The sequence below is a fragment of the Bicyclus anynana genome, chromosome Z, assembly GCF_947172395.1.
Source record: "Bicyclus anynana chromosome Z, ilBicAnyn1.1, whole genome shotgun sequence".
NCBI lineage: Eukaryota > Metazoa > Arthropoda > Insecta > Lepidoptera > Nymphalidae > Bicyclus > Bicyclus anynana.
The window spans coordinates 20,940,201-20,962,480 of NC_069110.1; the positions used below are offsets into that span (position 1 = coordinate 20,940,201).

The following is a 22,280-nucleotide window of genomic DNA, read 5'->3' on the forward strand; positions in this document are numbered from 1 at the left end:
TGCTGCTGAAATATTAGTAAAAACTAAAACTAATAAACATTTTTTTTTATACTAATATAAATTGTTTTCTTGAGGAAATAAAAGAGGTTCTGAGATTTTTTATGGGTGCTGGTTTGTGAAATGAGACCAACCGTCATTTGATTTTTTCGAAATTTCGCTTCGCTTAAAAACAAATATACCTATCACAATATAAGAAATTCGTAGTCACAGAAGAACGCATATACAACTTTAAGGACCTTTTACCACAAATCTGGCAGGTAACTCCTTATAATTGGAAAATAAGATGTTGACTGAAAATAAGAAATATGTTCTCCAGTGTCTGAAAAAAGAAGTTAATTGCTTTAATTTAGAATTGAAAGCTTTTAATTCTTCACAACTGCTTATTGTTTTTTACTAATATTACGAATTATTTTGAGAAGATCCCATTTGTCACTAGCGATTCTGTGTTTCGCTCAGATAGAGTACATTTTTGTTAGTGCTTAGCTTGTTTATAGTTTTACCAAGGAACATTGGTAATCATGCGAAGCATTTTTGACTGGAACCTTTGCAGAATTTCTAAATTCGAGTTTGAAAAATAATATCTGACATTTAATCTAAAATTCACGATTGTTAGCCCCCAGTCGCACGATTTTTTCAACGGACGTTAAAAAAGCGTCCAAATATAGTATGAAATTAAATGAAGGTCTATGTCAAACGCTCAAAATTTAAAATGCAACACAGCTCGAAAGAAAGCGTCGTGTTTTAACGCTGTCGTGTGAACATATACTTGGTAATGCATTTGTTGTATTTGGACGCTTTTTTAACACCCCGTCTTGTGCGAATGGGGGCTTATAGTTCGTAATATGTCTATTTTTAATTCGTTAAAATGTATTTTTAAATATCAATTTACAATAAGTTTGAAAAAATCATTAAAAGCATTAAGGTAATATCCATAGTGGCAAACTATAAGTGCACTTTTAGGTACAATGCGTCTCTCTTCCGAGTAATCTACTGTTGCTTGCTTCATTTCACTCCATTAGCACTCGTGTGTTGATCTAGAACGTAAACTGAACTCGCCGAGTGAATTAATGATACCGAGTCTCAGTTTCAAGTACGTAATTCACACGTCGGCGGGCGGCAGTTCCAAAATATCTCGCGCAAACATTGCCCGTTGCTGATACTACTTGTTGTTAACGGGGCTACACACGCCTCAGACACAGTGTGTCACAGACAAGTGGCGTGGCAGACACCTACAGACATCTATTCACACTGACCAGCAGGTAGCTAGAGACACGTTAAGTCTTTTTCATGAAAGTCCCCCAGAAGCGGCGCTTATGTCTGAATGGCGCTCATTATCATTTGGTAATGGCGGTTTTATTGTCATTTGTATAAGGCGCTGTCAATTTTAGTTCAGGTTTCATGAAAATGACTCTACAGACACGAACCGCATAGAGAAAATATTCTTTCCGCGAATACTGGCCAGGCGTGGCCCGGTTAGTTAACGTCTGCGCGGCGTTATGATAGATATAAATATGTTAATAAACACTGTATAGAAGATCATTATTTTGTCTGCCACGGCACGTGTCTGGCACGCTAAATGTCTGTAGATATAAACGGAACTTAACCGTTAGTCCGTCCCCTTCCTTTATACTAAAGATGCCCGCGACTCCGTTCGCGTCAAACTACTTTTTTACTAAACCTGAGAAAAACATTTTTTCTGACATAAAAAGTAGCCTAAGTTCTGCTCCAATGTACCTCAATATCAAATTTCATCCGAATGTACAAACAAACAGACTTACTTCTAAAATAATTGCTTTAATATTAGTGTAGATTTGATGGGCGTAAGATATATTATCAAAACGTTAATCACAACGATTGGGATTGGAGAATAATGATAGGCGTCCACTGATCCCCATCGTATGTGTCGGACGCATCTCATTAAACATATTTTGAATTTTACGGTATAAATAATCCGTTCGATGCAATCTGTATAATGCGGATCAGTGGACGCACTTGTATTTGTTTTTATACAAAGAGCTGTAGCGTCCGATGCGTACGGTGCGAATAGAATGATAACTTCGTGTCTAAAACTCGATAAAATTGGTAGGTGCTCTTAATAAAACGTCAGTTGATTTAGTGGCTGCTAAATAAATCTATTTTATATCTAACAATATCCGATGAAAAGAACTCTAAGAAGAAACACATAAATCCGGTTTTATTGAATTTTTAATGTTCCCCGTCTCTACTATTCGATTCTGTTTGTAAGCAACATATCATACACCGGGTACACATTATATTTCAGTGGGTGTGTTTCAAAAGTCACCGTTCCCGGACCGGGACCGGTAGCTTTGCAGCCGCCATTAATAATAAATGGTGCTCGACGACGGATTTTTTGTCCTTGTCTACGCCACATCTAAATAGTACGATTTAACAGTAGCATTTTTCAAGACGGCTACTAAAAATATGGTAGTCTAAATTTGGCACTTCAGACATTAATTATTTTCTTCATACGAATAATATGAATAGGGTTGTTTTAACCGTATATTCAATACAATGTGTGGATGTAAGTATCACTTTTGGAATGTTTTACAGCTTTTAAGCTGTTGGACGGATTTATATCTTTCGGTGAGAAATCATGTCCCCATTCGTCAAACACTTACTCAGCTTCGGGGCTTTTACAACACCGTTAAAAATTAAACTTTAAGCCTTATATTTGGTTAAATATTTAAACCTCAGTTTTCTTTAAGCTAAAGTGTACCTTAATGACCACTGATTAAATTTCACTTTACTTATAAATAAGGCCGCTAGGGTGTAAAGTGAGTTCGCTAACAGCTTAGAAGTGTGCATTTCGAAAGTCTGAAGATTTGAGCGTAGCCTAATGAAATGGGAATATCACGAAATAAAAACATTGTATTGTTGTTCTCCAGCCACGAGCACGCTTATTTGTTTTTTTTTATTTAGACGCATATAATATCAAAATAAGTATTTTCTGAATATTTCGAAAAGTCAAAGGAGCTGTTAATCCCAAGACAGCTGACAGCTGAAACAGTTATTAACCATTTATTCTTCTTACCATATTAACTACCAAATCCAGTAGCTCCGCGACTCTTGAGTACTCTCTACTCTCCACTCCACTCTACGCATATAAGAATTTAGCGTTTTCTGTTCTGTGGGCTCCTCTACTACGAGTATGACAAAAAAGTTGACGAATTAACGTAGATGGAATGCTGCCAATAAAAATTAAATTAAATGATCCTCTCTGTCAATATTCAAATGCTCGAGTTCAAACAAAAAAGCAAATTTGTGGGTTTTTTGGCTTTGTGTTTGTGTGGCTGGGCCTGACGGAAAAAATATATCGGACGAAGTCGTAGGCGTTCTTTACTACACAATATATTGGACTGAGAGACCATGACAGAGAGACAGTACTTCAAAATATTCAGCCTTCATAAGACTTCATTTTACAAGGACTGAAAGTTATGTCAGCCTAATATGCTACAGCCATAGGTAAATGGTAGCCAATTAATAACTTTGGACTATGGTGGCTTTGGAAGATAACAGCTTTCAAGGGTTCAGTCCCTCAACAATTCAAAGATAAGGTACAATTTTTAATATTTTCCTCATTTTTAATATTTCACTCCAGTTTCTTAGCGTTGCTTAGAAAATAAAACCCTTTAAGATGTTTTCAAAAAGAATTGTAAGGGTCTCTAACGGAAAGTCGCCAGGAATCTTAGGTTCTACCTACTGGAGACACGATTCTTCATGATAGTCAGTCAGTCAGTCCCAGACATTGTCATTAACTACTGCTAGAAACATTATCACACTAAGCCCGCCAACCCGCGTTACAGCAGCGTGGTGAGTCTAAGCCTGATATCCTGCCCCTGTAGCCAAGTGACACAACGATTTTCATTCTACAATCGCTGCCGTTGACAAATCTTTGATCACGTGACCTGTAGCAAATGTCTTTCCCATACACTTTTCTAGTTTTCGAAGCGTTTGCGATCGCAGAAAGAGTACAGGCTATTGCACTTGGCTACAGGGGCTATCTCCTATTATGGGTCATTAAAATAGTGACATGACATTCAACTATTTGAATGATATAACTTTGTGTTTAAATTTTGTCAGAAAACAGAGATTAAAGAACAGATGACAAAGATTGTTCAATGGGTTCTGTCAAGTAAAAAGAGAAACATTTAAAACTCCGTATGTTATTAGGATACTCGTATGCGTATGTGGGAATATCTCGGCGCCGTGCTTTCATAATAAATTATAAGAATGGACGTTCACGTAAGCCGCGCAGCATAACTAGCGAAACATAATAAACACTTTTTAATGTATGTTTTTACAAGGTCTTGGAAGTTAATTTAAAACAGATTCGTAAAGTCAGTTACATTTTTATTTCGACTAGTGGTCGTAGAGTAATCGAAAAATACCGATATTTTAGAATTTTTATAATACAAAATTCAAGTAACCATAACTTTGAATTTTTGTGAAGGCAATTGTCTAAAAATAATTATAAAAAAAAATACAAACGACTTCAAACAACATAATCACGAAACTAAAAAGCGAATAATTAAATAACTAACTAAAAAACCGGCCAAGTGCGTCTAAGGCCACGCGCAGTGTAGGGTTCCATAGATTTATTTTTTAAATGAATTCATGCTAATTTACAGCTTTCTAGTAGTTTCTCTACGCTAAACCGCGGATAGACGGACAGACAGACATGACGAAACTATATGGGTTCCTTGTGGACTACGGAACCCTAAAAAAGTATATAGCATTATTAACTAAAAAATTAAATAATAATAAAACATTTTCTACCTAGTAATCACTTTGAAGGAAGTAGAAAATACCGGTGATCTATTAATTTACCATAAAGATTTTTGTTTCTCAGACATTATTTTTTCTTTCATGTGGTTTTTTCAGTAACGCCTTAAATCAACACCGCAAAGCAACTTCAAAGTGATCATTATAATCAGATAGTTTTGGGACCTTATTTAACAAAAAAAGAGTTCGGACTACTCTATAAAAAGTTCACAATTAATTGGTATACAATCAAGCATCCCCTGTTTTCGTGACCTTAGGATTAGGTTTTTTTTTCAAATCCATATGGGACCAAATTTGTAATACGGTATAACCTTTCTAATAAAAAAAAAATATCGAAATCGGATCACTCAGTAAAAAGTTTAAAACTAAAACGCGTGTTTATACATAAAAAATATACACGACGAATTTATAACGTTCTCTCCGTTTTTCGTCGGTTGGTAACAGATTACGCTTGTATTAAAAACGCATCTAAGGCACCTAATGTGTCAAGCTAAACACATATACATGAGAATTTTCTTAACTCTCTACGTGTGTTTATTTAGCATTAGACCGTGTGGTGGACTGTTAGCCTAACGTCTCTCATTCTGAGAGGGATCTCGTGCTCAAGAGTGAGCCGAATATTTATTTTTATTGATTATTTATTAATTACGATAAAAAATAACAATATAATCTTGTTCTCCCTATAAACTTTAACTGTGTATGCTCCTATATTTGCGCTATTTTCTTAGAATAGGTATATAAAGTTTTCGCTGCATGTATTAAATTATATGAAAGTTTTGTTGTCAACCTAGCTAAGTGTAGACTGTAAAGGGATTTTCAAAATATTTAAATTTAACTAGTTTTGTACATTGTAAATATTAAGTCATAAGTAAACATAATATAATACTAACAACGACATACGACGTGGCGTGGAAGTACGACAATATGAGGTCGAGCTTTAATTTTACATTTAGTTAATAACCCACCTTCACAGTCCTGTTATTGGCACGCCATTTACATGTCGCAGAATGTCAGTAGGCTGATTGAGTTACTTTGTAATTTTTAAATGACAATTACTCCACGATTCCAATTTGACATTGACGGTTCTCGTAAATTAATGTACTTTATCGGTTTCTGGTGAAGTTATAGGCACATTAGCCTTAACGTTTAATATGCTTATAATATAATAGACACAAAGGTTTAATATGCGCTTTGAAGTAGGCGATGTAATTTTCACTTGCTGTTTTATTTTGTATTCAATGTAAGCTCTTGACTGCGATCTTACTTGATGTTAAGTGACGAAGCAGTAGAAGATAAAAGCAGCCCATTTCTAAAAGTTATAAGTTTATTCTACCCGCACATCGACAGCCGTGATAGCTCGGTGGATATGAACTCTGCCTCCGATTCCGGAGGGCGTTAGTTCGAATCCGGTCCGGGCATGTACCTTCAACTTTTCAGTTGTGCGCATTTTAAGAAATTAAATATCACGCGTCTCAAACGGTGAAGGAGAACATCGTGAGGAAACCTGCACACCAGAGAATTTTCTTAATTCTCTGCGTGTGTGAAGTCTGCAATCCGCATTGGGCCAGCGTGGTGGACTATTAGCCTATCCTCTCTCATTCTCGAGAGGAAACTCGAGCTCAGCAGTGAGCCGGATATGGGTTGATAACGATGATGATGATACATTGACAGTAAAGTAAGGTAGACGCTCACATTTGGTGCAACCAGACCAGACTGGAATTTAGAAAATACATATATAGGTAATCCTTAATAGAGCCGAGCTCAGTATCCTCTGTATGGAAACCACAGCATTATCATCTGCGTCAGGGAGGTCACTTTACATTTGGTGGGTCGCCCGCGTATCGTCAACTATTGCTATAAAGATAAATTGGACTAAGACTTACATGATGATCATGATACAACCCTTACCTCTAGATCAGAATCCAAACGGTCCAAGCTCGAATGTATTTCCGAGCGTATCGACTGTCTATTGGGTCTTCTAGTGAGACTGTTCACACCCATCAGTTTGCTCGAACGCCCTAAAGTCGCGCTTGCGCTGCCTACGATTTCAGGTTCACGGAATGATAGCTTCTTGCGGGGCCTCTCACCCAGTTCTTGGTCTAGTCTTTCTACTGAAGGAATCACTAGTCGCGACTGGACATCGTCAGTAGAAGCGAAGTGACTCCGCATATTCTCTTTGGGATAGAGATCTTTGTAGTTGCTGCAGTGGAAATCCATGTCATCTTCATAACGTTTCATTGCACCGACCGACAGTGGCCTTGGTCTTGGGCACGCGTAGTCGCGAGGGTCATCTACACGACTTCTATGTTTAATTTGTTTATTTTTTCTATCGAAATCTGGCTCTGATTTCGAGCTTTTCAGCCTTTCCTTCTTCTTTGGCTCCTTCGAAGGTTTCCGGTACGGCTCTTGTTTAGACTTCACCAGTGATACAAGTGTGCTTCTAGCTTTTAACAACACCTCAGAGGGTAAGCTTTTTAGATCGTTTTTACGATGTTTTTCATGCTCTTTAAGGTTCGACATTTTGTGAGGCATGTGATTATATATATTTTTGTTAATACTTCGTATTTATATTATTTTAAATTTAACTTAACCACTAACTAGTTGAATGTTAATAATAGCAATTTACAATCACAATTGAACAACAATAATATTTTAAATTCACTCGTAAACTAGAAAACTTTCTGAATTGCATTGCTGTAAAAATCATTAGGAAGTAAGGGAACAACTTATACACTGGCACAAATAACAGGCAATATATTTGATACTGACAATATCTCGAAAATAGTTTTGCGCTTCTATAAACACGTTGGGTTCCGTTTTTATTTTGCGCGAGTGCTGCGCGAGATACGCGATGACGGGGGATTCGGATAGACGCGGCACGGTCTTTCGTTTCTGTTCTCACGGAGAAACTGACTGAAGTCTGTACGGTGTAGAGAACTACAGCGGCGTGGCCGGCGCTTGCGTCTACAAAGCCCGTAAATAAACATATGCGTGTATTCACTACCTCGCGCCGAACGTGTATTGGGGAATAATGTTATCATCACGATTCCCAGACTCACCGCTCTTTACGATTGCCGCAGTAGTGCCAAGATTATGAAATTGGTGTTTCAAAATGTTCATCTTAAACGTCAATGTCATCATCATGCCTATTTTTGAAGGCCCACAGCAGGACCAGACGTCTCTCGTCTTTTAATTTTTCTTAAGGATTTCCCATTCTCCTTCAAATAGTTGGAAAATACTGCGTTAGAAGTAAATATGACAACAATCTAGCGGACGGAGATAGAACCATAATCTTACGTTAATGAGCCCGACCCCTTTATCATTGACCTATTGACCCTTATTTTTACCAGACTGCGTCGTAAGAGGTAATGTTTTTCGAGCGTATGTTTGTATGTGTGTATATGGATATGTGTATATGTGTGTATGTATGTTCATTTCTTGGGGTGGGTAAGTCTTTTACCTTATCCTTACAATATGGGTATCAAATTAAAGGTCGTAAAAAGATCATTTCAAATGTATCAAGTATCATTATCATGTATATCAACTGTTTTACACAAATTTTCAAAAGTATACCAATTATATAGGAACCATCGAAGTACAAATTACTAACTAGAATGTATTCAAGTCAGGAATTATATTGTCTGTACTTAGTTATATTTAAAATAAAAGGCCTGTCACAAAGAAACTAAAAAAATTGAAAAATATATTATTATAAAAACAAAAAACCGGACTACTTAAGCGTAATGAACTGAAAAGAGAAAAAAATGTATCAAAATATATAGTATAAAGCTCTGACTCCACGCTGCGATAAGCTTTGACTTCCAAAATTTGACTATCACGTACTAACAAGATAAATTAACTATAGTTGTCTGTGGCACCACCTTTGCAACCACGTCCGGTTTTTAAATAAGATTATTCCGTTGGATCAAACACAAATCTGAATTTCAATATTTCATGTGAACTGAATTCGAGTTTATTTCTATGGACGCTAAAAATAACACCGCATATTATTACACAAAACATAGTTTATACTTACAGATGATTGATTATAATGTAAATATATACATATCATCAACGGTCGTGTTCAATCTAGACAGGCTAAACTAACGAGCTTCTAAATATTATAAGCCATAATTTACATGCATAATATGAAATCTAATCAATATCGTCATGATCAGCCGATAGGGAACTGTAACACATTTTTGTGTGATGAGGTGCTTTCCAGTGAATGCGTGAGTTTCATAATTATATTAAAAGTATTCAACTGTACCTATTATATACCTACGTATATTTTTCATTTGCTGTTTTTTTAGTATAGTGCCAACACAGTGATGCATTAACTAAAGCCGATTAAATCATAATCTTTTAGGATTTAAAGACGGTTATTTCCCGTGGTTCTTTCAGAAACGGCTTTAATTAATACGTCACTGTCTTGGCACCGCCTTCAAAGTGATCAAAAGGAACCACATACGATGTAATTGTTCACTTTTTAGTTTATTTTTGTGATTTTGAAGTCGGTTTAATTTTTTTGCCAAAAATATTTTATATCGTTTATAATTTGTATTTGATTGACTTCGTCCGCGTGAAACTCGACGTAAACTTTCAACTACCCCTACCCTACGTTGAAATTTTTCCTGAATTTTCTTTTCTATAAACCTCACGGAGCCCGAGACCTTTCCAACGAATTCAAATACGTAGAAATCGGTTCGTGCGTTCTGTAGTTATAGCGTCAGGAAGGAAAACCCGACTTATTTTTATATAGTAGATAATATTTTATATGTAGTTAGTAAGTTCATACAATTAGTTTTAATACTATTTTATTAATTGCTTCTTATAAAACAGACACATTCGCAAAGTGACAAATTATATTATTCTCTTTTGAAATGCTCGTGGTATTGCGGTAAATATAATTCATCTATTTTTAAACTGCTTTATTTGCGAGATGCGAAAAATCTGTGGCTTACCTGGTAGCGTCGTGCCGATGTGTGGTATTCTTATATTTTCCTCTACGTAATAGTAATTGGCCATCGGGTTATACGCATGCATTGCATGTTTGCATTTGCATGCTAACGCATCTTATTGTATTGTTGTAGTGTTACTGTATATTTTGGTAGTTTTTCATTGATGGCGCTTATTTAATAGTAATAAATGTTATGTTTGTGTAGGTATTATGTCATTAAATTGATTTCTTTTATAAAAAGTGTTTTAAAGTGCTGATAATTTGAAAATCATAAAATAAGTAGTTGACAATTTTACAGATCAGACAATTTTACAATCCTTTCAGACAGGTAGAACTTGAAGATCCAATCATTAGAAAAAATATTTCTCGTATTGCAACACATTTGAGCAATACACTCGAATGCAATCCGTTTCCATCCAATTACTCGGAGACGACTGTACTAAGAGTGGGTACGACAATAGTGGGGATCAATCTACCACCTCTCGGTGATAAGTCCAGCCCTTTTACCGTGGCGTTTACCTATTGACGCTTCAAAATGCGATTACAGCGATTACAAGGTTTACTTATACATTTCTCTAATTAATTTTGAATAATGCATTATATTCAGGTATAATTCATTATTGAAAATAAAGCATTATTCAAAAGTAAGCGTAGATTGTCAAAATCCCGAACTTAATTAAATTAATTGAACAGTTTGTTACAATTAGTCAACTCTGCTCACAGCCTATATCATCATCAACATCATTAACAACCCTACAACATATTCGGCTCACTATTGAACACGAGTCTCCTCATATAATGAGAAGGGTTGGGCTTTAGTCCACCACGCTGGGATACATAGATAAGTATAATCAATCTCTTTGAAAATTATTTGCAAAATAACCGTTGAAATAAATTATATCAGTTGGAAACCTCATCTTCAAATATATTCTATTGAAGAAACAATTATAATAATGTAGTATGTTATACTATATATAACAAGTAATAACGTAAGGATAGGTGTAATCAACCACTTCCGAGAATAATTTTCAAATGGCTACTGAAATAATTCAGGTAGCAATCTCAACAATTTAAGCTAATTAAGTTTAGTTTAATGTGAAAGCATAAGCAATAACAAACATTCTGTATAATCACCATCATTATCAACCCATATAGAGCTCACTGCTGAGCTCGAGACTCCTCTCAGAATGAGAGGTTAGGCCAATAATCCACCAAGCTGGCCCAATGCGGACTGCAGACTTCACACACGCAGAGAATTAAGAAAATTCTCTGGTGTGCAGGTTTCCTCACGATGTTTTCTTTCACCGCACCACACAACTGAAAAGTTGGAGGTGCATGCCCAGGACTGGATTCGAACCTACACCCTACGGAATCGGAGGCAGAGGTTATACCACTGGGCCACTGGGTTATCACGGCTCTATTCAGTATACCAAAGAGGAAAAATTAGATCGACATCGACGTATAATATCTAATAGAAGATGAAATTGCAAGAATGGGTAAAATTCCTTCAAAAATTACTTGGAAGATAGTCGAATAAACAAATTAAATCAGCTGGAAGCCTCAATTCTACATCAAGCAGAATTGAAGTAGCAATAACAACAATTTGTTATCTATAATACTTAATAGAACACGTGATTGTAAGGCTAGGTGTAATCAGTTTCTTCGAAGAAACCCTTTCATGAATTGGATGGAATTACCGAGGTAGGTATATCTAACCAGTTTATTGCATGATTACATTTAAATTGAACGATGGAATAAAAAAAATAATAAAAAATAAAACCAACCTCAAAATCTCAAAAATGTTTCTACTAAAAACCGAAATAAAACATCGTATGGGCTACCTTCTGATCAGTTTGAAGGCGGTTGGTACACACAAGGTAGCTACTGTAAACCGTAGAGAAATTCCTTTATCTGTACCTTGTCTCCATCACTAGACCCTGAATGATAATCAAAATCCAACTAGGTGTAAAGTTCTCATCGATACAAATTAATTAAGTCCAAACACAAGGTAACTGCTGTAAATCGACGAGGAGTTCCCTCGTCTGTGTTTCGGCTCCATCATCAGATCGACCCTAACCTAACCTTTAATGATTTGTAGAGCTTTAAAATAATTAATTAATTTTTGGTTGGTGGGAGGCTTCGGTCGTGGCTAGTTACCATCCTACTGGCAAAGACGTACCGCCAAGCGATTTAGCGTACCGCCAAGCGATGCCGTGTAGAAACCGAAAGGAGTGTGGGTTTTCATCCTCCTCCTGACAAGTTAGCCCGCTCCATCTTAGATTGGATCATCACTTACCATCAGATGAGATTGTAGTCAAGGGCTAACTTGTAAAGAATAAAAAAAAATTAACAAACACACTAGTTGCCCCTGTAATGTTCGAAAGTTCCCCTCGATTTCTCCAGATCCCATCATTAAATCCTGACATGATTATTATGGGAAAGCAAACACTTTCGAAAAAAAAATCAAATCGACTCAGGCGTCTTCGAGTAATCAGTGAACGTACATAAAAAAAGAAGAGACTTCGAAGAAATTGAGAACCTCCTCCTTTTTTTTAAGTCTGTTAAAAATTAATCACAAGACAAGCTTAATTGTCAATTGAGCTGAATTGAATGAAGATAAAAAACCACAAACGATCTATTTGATCTGATCACCCTGTTATACTTTTGATTGTGCATAAGTCGGTATTAGGGCCTTTTCTGATTATTCCAATACTAAGAAGGAAGATTATCATTTACGACCTATGTCCAGCAGTGGACTGCTGTACCTAGGTCAAATTTTCATACATATTTGTTAGTAGTACTTTTAAACTACTGAACCAGTTCACAAGTGTATTACGGCTTTGGAATAATAAACTCAAACTAAAAGGGTACACGAGTTTCGTATTTATTTTGATAACAGTTAAAATAACATCTCAAGAGAAATCAACTTCCTTAATCAAAGCCTTTGAAGATCAAATTTCTCGACGTTCGAGTCAAGTTCAATAACGTTTAGAAATTGCGGAAATATTATTCAAAACGATTGTGAATTTGTAACATAGTCTGTTTGAGACAAAGGGACTATGAATTCGTATTTTTTTTCACTATCCACTAGCTTATATTTAAATTATAGCGGTTTCACAGGCGTAGATCCCGCAGGAGGGAATAGGTATTTTCAAGGCAATGGCGCTCCAGCATATAATGGACCTCATCATTGCTTTCTACCAGGCATTAAGCGCAAGTCTATTAAGAATAAAAAAAACCGGACAAGTGCGAGTAGAACTCGCGTCACGAGGATTCCGAACGATGTTAATCTATGATAGAGTTTTGAAAACTGACCTGAAATGGTACCTAATTATATAATTTTCAGATTATTTGTTTCGTTTAATATTTATCTAAACTTATAACTATATTATTACAATAATATGTAGATAATATTAGTATGAATATGTCACACATTTTTTTTCATTTTCCATCTTGCATATAAAAGTGAAAATAATATTCACTAATTTCAGAGTTCTGAAGTTTACCGGAAATCTTTAAGTAGTAAGCTAACTCTAGTGGTTTCGGAGAAAAGGGGGCGGGAATGGTCGATTTTCTTCGTTTAATTTACATTTCTTGGAAAGTATTTTTTTTTTAATTGAATTAGCTCTTTCATTTGATGTATCACACGAACCACCAACAAACTTAACCACTTTATAATAGCCTTACTCTATTAGTAAAGCGAGAACAATTAATAATCTCGGAGGGAGACCTATTTTATTATATGCCAACAAGGTTCAGTTTGTCGATTTTTGTTGAAGAAGCTGTCACTGAGGGACATTTTGACGATGCAGAAGTAATGCTTATGATGTTACGGTCTTAAATAAAAATAATGATAAATACAAATCAGTTTATTATCGGAATAAAATGTTTTACGAGCGCAGAGAGAATCTAATTTATGACTTTGAAAAAATAAGATTGAACAACATTGATATGAAAAACAAAGATACGCCACAGAGTGATAAAACTTCTAGAAGCATTGTTGTCAAGTTTGTCTAAGAGAATCTGGTCTATCTGCAGACCAACCAAAGTCACTGACATAGCTCAGCGAGTCGCGAAGCTGAAGTGGCAAATGCATGCCACATAGTTGAAAGTGCCGTCGTACGTTGGGGTCCCAAGGTGCTGGAATGGCGACCTCGCACCGGAAAGCGCAGTGTTGGTCGACGCCCCACAGGTTGACATCAAGCGGGTTGCAGGGAGCCGCTGTATGCTGGCGGCTCGAGACCGTTGTGTTTGGAGGTCCATGCAAGACGCCTATGTCCAGCAGTGGACGTCTAACGGCTGATAAGGTAAGGTAAGGTCTATGAATTTTTTTACGTCTATCTTATGGTGTGCGTATCGTTATCGGTATTTTTGGAGTTTACTCAAGAATCCATTTTTGATATATAGCTCCCGGTATGTAAAAAATATGGGCAGTAAAATTCGATGAACGAATGACATCATTACGTTTTTGTGCGCAACTTATTCTGCGCACCTTTCACCGTGCGCGCCGTGGCCTGCTGCTCCTCGGTTGTGCACCTTTCACTTTTCAGGCGTCAGTATTGACATACACCTATTGTTTTTTTATGCAATATAGGCCAGCGCTTGACTACAATTAAGCCTGATGGTAAGCATTAAAGCGGTCTAAGTTGGAGCGCGCTTACCTAGAAGAAGCCTATTCACTCTTGCTTTGAAGGTGATTATAAGTGTCAGGAAACACAAACGCCGGAAGAGCATTCCAAAATTTTTCTCTGCGAATTAGATATGTGGATGCAACAGATGTATTTAGACAGTCGATCTGGAAGTGTAAACTCCATTCGTGCGTCGGAGCTGACACACGCTTTTTTATGTATTACATAAGGGATTAAAGTGCTAACTTAATATACGGAACCCTACAGTTTTTAATATACAAGATGTGGTTAAGAAAAGGGTAGTTCTTCGTTTTTGTTCAATAAAATATCAATGTAAAATGATTCATGGCAAACGAATCGGGTCTTAGAATGTTGGGCTTAAGCTTTATACCTATGGTCGTAGTAAAATCGTTTGCGATTTTAATATAATTCTATGTAAAGTTTGGTTGGAATCTTTAATGCTAGCCACAAACGGTCAATTATTCTCACGTTTCTTTAGCACCCACGACTATATTTGATCGTGTGTTGGTCACTGCGTACATGACTTGTATTAGTATGCCGCGTGGGTACTGCCGTTTGCTTTTCAGAAACGTGATAATAATTGACCGTTCGTGGCTAGCATTAGATTTGTGGTATGAGTTTTTATGCCTAACTGGCAGACGCTCGCGATTTCGTCTGTGACAAATTCGTTTTAAAGTTTCATGAAGGTCACTGAACATTTTTTTAAGATACTCATAGAAGGATATAGTCAGCTACCCTTATAGTCTAGTTTCTTCTTCTTTGTCGCTGCGCTCTTGACAGAGCGGTCGTGGTCTTTAGGACGTGTTGGAGGCAGATGTAATACGCCTCACGAGCATTCGCCACTTCTCCCTTTGTGTAGTGAGTCGCGTACATTCATGCAAGGGACCGCCTACAGCAGATTTAATCTGGTCGGTCCATCGCATGGGTGACCTTCCGCGTGGCCTAGTTCCCTCCACCTTCCCCTGCACAACAAGGCTAGTTAGTCTGTTAAATATAAAAGACCGTGATAGCCTTGACAGACCGTGAACTGTGGTAGCCCAGTGGATATAACCTCTGCCTCCAATTCCGGTGGGTGTGGGTTTGAATCCGGTCGAAGGCATGCACCTCCAACTTTTCAGTAGTGTGCATTTTAAGAAAATTAATGTCACGTGTCTCAAACGATGTAAAAACATCGTGAGTAAACCTGCATACCAGAGAATAGTCTTAATTTTCTGCTAGTGTGAAGTTTGCCAATCCGCATTGGGTCAGCGTGGTGGACTATTAATCTAACTCCGCTCATTCTGAGAGAGAGCTCGAGCTCAGCAGTGAGTCGAATATGGGGTTGATAATAATGATATAAAAGACGAATATTCCATTATGGCTTAATTTTGTTGTTACGTGCACTCTGCACTACCTGCAATTTCTTGAAGGAAAAACCTTATTGCTGTTTATTAGCCGCTCCGGAACTTGAACTATGGAATGACAAAAACATAAATATATGCCAATTTACTATATACTACGTACTAGAGAAGACACTACTCATCACTACTGTGTTCCGTTTGGTTGCGACAATATCATACTTTCTTGCTAGCTTACAATGAGCGAAACTCGTTATCGCTACGTGATTCATGGTGTTTACAAAGATTTTGTCGCAGAAAACAATATTGTAAAGCAATCTAGCACTGCATATTCCAATAGAATGGGTGGACTACAGCTAATATTTTAGCGCTGCGGCAAATACTTCATGTTTATGCGACATGATTTTTGTTTGGAACAGCTTCTCTAGAACGTAATGAATATTAACTCAATGATGTATGCATACCTTTTGTTTGCTCTTGAATACACTGCATTTGAATTCGTTGGTGGCGCCGTCTCTTGCAATGTAGGAGAATATCTTGAGGTCAGCGCTGTCGTGCGACACGTAGAAGATACGGTAAATGGGATGATGCATCAATTCGACGCCCTCGAGGTTTTTCTTCTTTCGGCTGAAGAAAAACGGCCGTTTCTGTAACGAAAGGAAAAGCTGTAATTGCGAATCGCGTACATGTTACAGGGTAATTAGAGCTAAATGACATTAAGAGAGTTTCTTGTAAGAAAACGGTACGATTAGACATCTTATACGGTAACTGCTTATACGATTCCAGCACCTTCTCACCTCGAATAGTTAATATTCTTTGCACGGAGAAGGTCTTAGAGTAAGAATAGGTAAGAGGTACTAAGATACTAAGATCATACTCAACATCAACTCCAGAACACCTCACCCACGAGTGGAACTGACTGTTCTGAGAGTGCACTGCTTGGTGACCACCTTTGCTGGCACGCTTGGCTTGAATGGTTTACCAAAGAACACCATGTATCGGCACCCGGTGACGTTTACTGGTTAGCAACACAGCATTCACACCTGACGTTCACTGCTTGACACGTGTATTTCAATCGTGGACCACTTATCTTCAACGAATGGACACCGAGCGACGATATGATGGGTCCGATGAGTTAAGACCTTAAATATTATCTATCAAGCGTTACTCGAACGTTAGTGTCGAATATGAGACTCGCTGCTAATTAAAAGTTTTACTTTTAACTGTTAACTGCAGGCAAGAACTCGTAAGGTAATTAATTCATGTCTCGACATAAACTAACCTAACTTAGAACACGAGTATTTTGAGGTTGTATGTATATTAACTTTGTAGTAGGTTCTCACAACAGACCAGTAAGCACCTGCTAGGCATCCGGTCATAAGATTACAGTAAACTACAGCCAAAGGTGTGAACACCTATGCATCCCATTGTCAGCAGCTCAGCATTTTTTAGCTAGCTGGCCTAAAGTAAGTTGTTTTTTTGTTTCCATTCAATTTAATAGTTCCTATTACTACTACTGTTCGATAAACTGTTTATTTGCAACCAATAATTTGACGGCCGCGTGGAGCAGTGGGTAGTGACCCTGCTTTCTGGATCCAGGACCGTGGGTTCGATTCCCACAACTGGAAAATATTTGTGTGATGAGCATGAGTGTTTTCCAGTGTCTGTGTGTATTTATACATTATATAAGTATTTATATGTAGTATATAATTGTATAACACAAGCTTGGGATTGGATGTGGATGTGATGTGGATTTTCATTAGCCCGCTTCCATCTTAGACTGCATCATCACTTACCATCAGGTGAGATTGTAGTCAAGGGCTAACTTGTAAAGAATAAAAAAATAAAAGCTACTCTGTATGCTTACTTTGGGGCTAGATAGTGATGTATTGTTTAAGTATATTTATTTATTTAATGATGAAAACGGTCATGTTTTTCTATACGGTTCATAATAGTCGTATAGTATACGAATACATTACGTATACGTATACAAGGCATACTCGTACGTACGAGTGTCACGTATACGAGTATACTTCGAACAAACGATACTCCTACGATCAGTCTAAACACTAAACCTTCTGCCCACAGACACACGTATTGTCGTTATCGACGAGTGACCAACAGGCCTACTATGATTATAGAGATGTGAAGTTTGTAAGTTTGTGAGATTGGAGGGGGTAATATCTGGAACTACTGAACCGATTTTAACAATTCATTTATGGATTAAAAGCTACATCTTCATAGAGTGATATACTTTATCTATATATTTTCAGGAAATGTACGGAATACACACACAAATGTGTGTGCATTTTAAGAAAATATCACGTGTCTCAAACGGTAAAGGAAAACATCGTGAGGAAACCTGCATACCAGAGAATTTTCTTAATTCTATGCGTGTGTGAAGTCTGCCAATCCGTATCGGGCCAGCGTGGTGGACTATTGGCTCAACCCCTCTCATTCTGAGAGGAGACTCGAGCTCAGCAGTGAGTCGAATATGGGTTAATAATGATAAAAAACAAATATTTGTCAGGCTGATGATTGACGATAACATATGCAAGGATGGACAAGGATGGGCATCAAAACTAGTCGCCATCGTATCGGATCGTTATTTAATGAGAAACTTGATTTATTTTCTCTGAAAGAAATTCTGCACAAGAACTTTTCCAATTTTAAATTTCTCTACTTTACAAGACTTATCCTAGGATGCATCCATACATCTTCAGATTTTTCAATCAAGTATTTTTCTCTTTACTTGCATTGTTCAGTTGAGAAAATTACTTGAAGCTTTTCAAAATACTTTGCGCAAACCCCCTTTAAAACAATATATGCAACAATAGTTCTATTCAGGGAACAAGACTGATATTGTTTTGCAGAAATCTCGTCATTTGCAAGATTCTTATCTTGTGCAGGAAAGGAGATAAAACATTGAAGGTATCTAATTTATATTTTACTAGCTGACTCGATCAAGCTTCGCCTTAACTTATATGTACTTACTTCTTTCTACCTTACCCTACCTCTACGCTGCCCATACATTATCTATACCCTACTCCTATCCTAGATCAATCAGCACACGGTGTAAAAATTTGTTTAAAATTGGCCATGTAGTTGATGAGTCCATCGCGGACAGACAACGTGACACGTAGTTTATAATATAAGAAAGAGATTATTGATGAAAAATAATTGTAAAGGGTCTAAGTTGTGTGTGCTCATATAAAATCATCAATACGAAACCCTTAAATCTCTCCTAAAATTCTGTAGTGTTTTTCAAGTGACTGTTTACTGGGGACATGATATCTCATATTACGCCGAGGAAAATATAAGAAAACCGGTTACGCTTGAACGGTTGAAGATCTGCACACCCTTGAAAATCAGTCTAAGTTATATAGTTGCCTTACCTTACTTTTAGTGGGACCTACTATTCTGCAACTATAGGCTGACAAAATATCAGCTTTATAAAAATTATCTGAGGCTATTTTGGGATCTCGGTCTATATACCCTATCGGGATCGTTGTGAAAAATAGCAAGAAGGAAGTCAAAGCGTCTACTTGCGTGGTGTTGACACTTCCATTCCAGCAACATTGGAACAGGAAGGTCGAATGGAATCTTCTGGTCTGATCGGCGCAATGTTGCTGCTACCGACCGCTCCAGTCGAATATACCATTATAATTACATTGACAATATTTACATCCAAGTTAGCAGACCGCAGGCCAAGCCTGTGAGGTATACTTTACGCTGTAGACTAGACTCCCCGAACATTGAGCCTTGAAGCTATTATTTATATCTCAAAGAAATAAACACTTCGTTAGCGTGAGTTAGGACTCAATACTAATTAAGGCATCCTAAGAACGCATTTTTAGTAGACGTATTACAAATAGCTATTAAAATTATGCTTAATATAAAATATTTTTAACAAAAAAGTTCAACCGAAACAAAATCACAAAAATAAACTAAAAAGCGAAAAATAACATCGTATGTGCTACCTTCTGATCACTTTGAAGGCGGTGTTAAACAAGTTGTGCATTAATTAAAGCCGTTTCTGAAAAAAAAACACGGGAAAGAACCGTCTGAAAATCCTAAAAGTCTATGATTTAAACGGCTTGAGTTAATGCATGTTGGCACCTAGGCCTTCAAAGTCATCAGAAGGTAGCACATACTATGTTATTTTTCGCTTTTTAGTTTTTTTTTGTGAATTTGAAGTCAGTTGATTATTTTTTAAATATTTTATTTTTCTGTTTTAGTGTGTCCTAGCATAGTGAACGAAGGTATCACAGTAAAAAATTTCAAAATTGGTTAAGAAATGACGAAGTCATTAGGTACATACAAAAAGACACGCGATTTGAGAACCTCCGTCTTTTGTTTAGTTCGGTTATCAAATAAAAAAGAAAAACAAATGAAGTTATATTAAATAAAAAAGTTATGAAGTTATATTAAGTTAAAATAAAACAGGGATATATTATAATAGGATATTGTAGGCCTGTATGCAACAACATGTAGAAATACATTATGGCACATTATCATTTTACTCTCATAACTTTATCGTCATCAACCCATACTTGGCCCACTGCTGAGCTTGAGTCTCCTCTCAGAATGAGTGGGGTTAGGCCAATAGTCACCACGCTGGCCCAATGCGGATTGGCAGACTTCACACACGCAGGGAATTAAGATAATTCTCTTGTATGCAGGTTTCCTCACGATGTTTTCCTTCACCGATTGAGACACGTGATATTTAGTTTCTTAAAATGCACACAACTGAAAAGTTGGAGGTGCATGCCCCGGATCGGATTCGAACCCACACCACAGCTCGTTAAGAAATTCATCAGTGGTGTAGTAACCTCATGTATTGGCAGGTCCATGACTGACTTGGGGAGAAGATTAAAGAAGATTCATCGACTCTTCGGAGACGATAAGCGGACATAACTAAATTATGCCTGTTCCTAATAAGACGGGGGTTTAAACCTTCATATATTCGTTTGTACATATTAATATTTTGTCTTACAACTACAATAATAGACTAATAAATATTGACAGGATATTATAGGATACCTTTTTATAGTAAGTGTACCATTTTTTGACGATGGGACTGGCGTGTTAACGAAGGAACTCGCGTGAACGAGGGAACGCGCTGGTATGTTAGGTATGTATTCTTTTTTTAGAAACGCAAAATATTAATCTGTTAATATTATTATTTCCTGTTTGTAGGAAGCCTAAGGAAACTAAAAACCACTGTAGGGACCTGGTGACCGTTGTTTGTTTATCGAAATGCTGACTCGTGTCGATGCAGCGAAAGGAGGGTCTTGGGTTTCTGGAATAAGTATTCAGCGTAGTCAACAATATTAGTACTTTGTAACGAGCGTTTAGGAAAAGCATTATATTACATATTAGACCAGGCGCCGTGAGGCATTGAGTGTGGATAATTTCAAGACCGCATTCTGTTTACAGTTTTGAATTCAGAAGCATGCAGATTAAAGTTCTGCATGTTGCCAGGAGGTTCATTGGTCCATTCTTTTGTTATACCCTACCCACTTTGGTGTCGAGTTTATGGACTGAACGAATGCTTTGTAGTAGTTTTTTTGCTTGTTCTATAAAGAATATACAATTTTTCATTATGTCATTGTCACACTAATAGACATCTATTAAAGAAATACAAGAAACTTAAAAACAATAATATTTTAAATGTATCACTCCGAAACTAGGTACTTAATGAGTGGAAATAAAACTTGGCACAATTTAAGCAAATACTACAAAGGAGGTTATAGAGTACCTCATGTCGAGAATATTAAAATAGAAAGAGATGAAATAGGGGTTCAAAGTTTGTAAGCCTAACTAACCTACCCTACCCCTACCGCACCTCTTACTATTATATATTTAAATATCTAAGTTTTATATTTCACAAACCTTGTTCTAAAAATAACGAATAGATAAAACTTAGAACCATCCAAACTGGTGCAGTAGTTCGTAAGTTGTGGGTTATGGAGTTGTTATGGTACATTCATAGTCATAGTCATTCTATTCTATTCAAATTTTAAAATTTGTTTTTACCTTTTTACTTTTAGAAGGATTTTACTAAATTTGGTTGAGCAGAGAGTACAATAGGGATTGCAAAAGAGTAGTTTTCATCGGTTTTAAAGAAACTATTTAACCCTACACCCGTTAAAAACAAGTCTTGTGAACTTGCAAAATTAAGGACTTTCCATGAAAGCTTAATAAAAAGGGGTTAATTTTATTTCGACCTCTTCATTTTTATTTTCACAACATGAAGATGTGTACGTCCTTTTTTGTAGCATGAACTTAAATCGTGCAAAGTTTTTAAGTTCAAATTCATCCAGTAGTTTCCGAGTGATACATTTATAAATGCTTGTTTTTAGCTGTTTTGTGTTTTTTAATAGATTGGCTTTAATTCGGTTAATTTTAAATAAAAATATTGGATGTTCTTAATCAAACAACCAGTAAAACAAATACAAAGAATTCGTTCAGTCCATTATAGTCGACATAAAAAATTTAATAAAAAAAATTAACCGACTTCCAACTCGA

General features: G+C 36.7%; 1 protein-coding gene across 1 annotated transcript in view; it reads right to left on the bottom strand.

The window, feature by feature from the left end:
• The window catches only part of LOC112049728 (carboxyl-terminal PDZ ligand of neuronal nitric oxide synthase protein), a 156,153-nt gene that overhangs the window by 38,849 nt on the left and 95,024 nt on the right, over window positions 1–22,280 (bottom strand). The window contains exon 5 of the mRNA XM_052890616.1: window positions 16,214–16,396. Coding sequence (XP_052746576.1) covers window positions 16,214–16,396 — 183 coding nt within the window. The remainder of the gene's footprint in view (window positions 1–16,213; window positions 16,397–22,280) is intronic.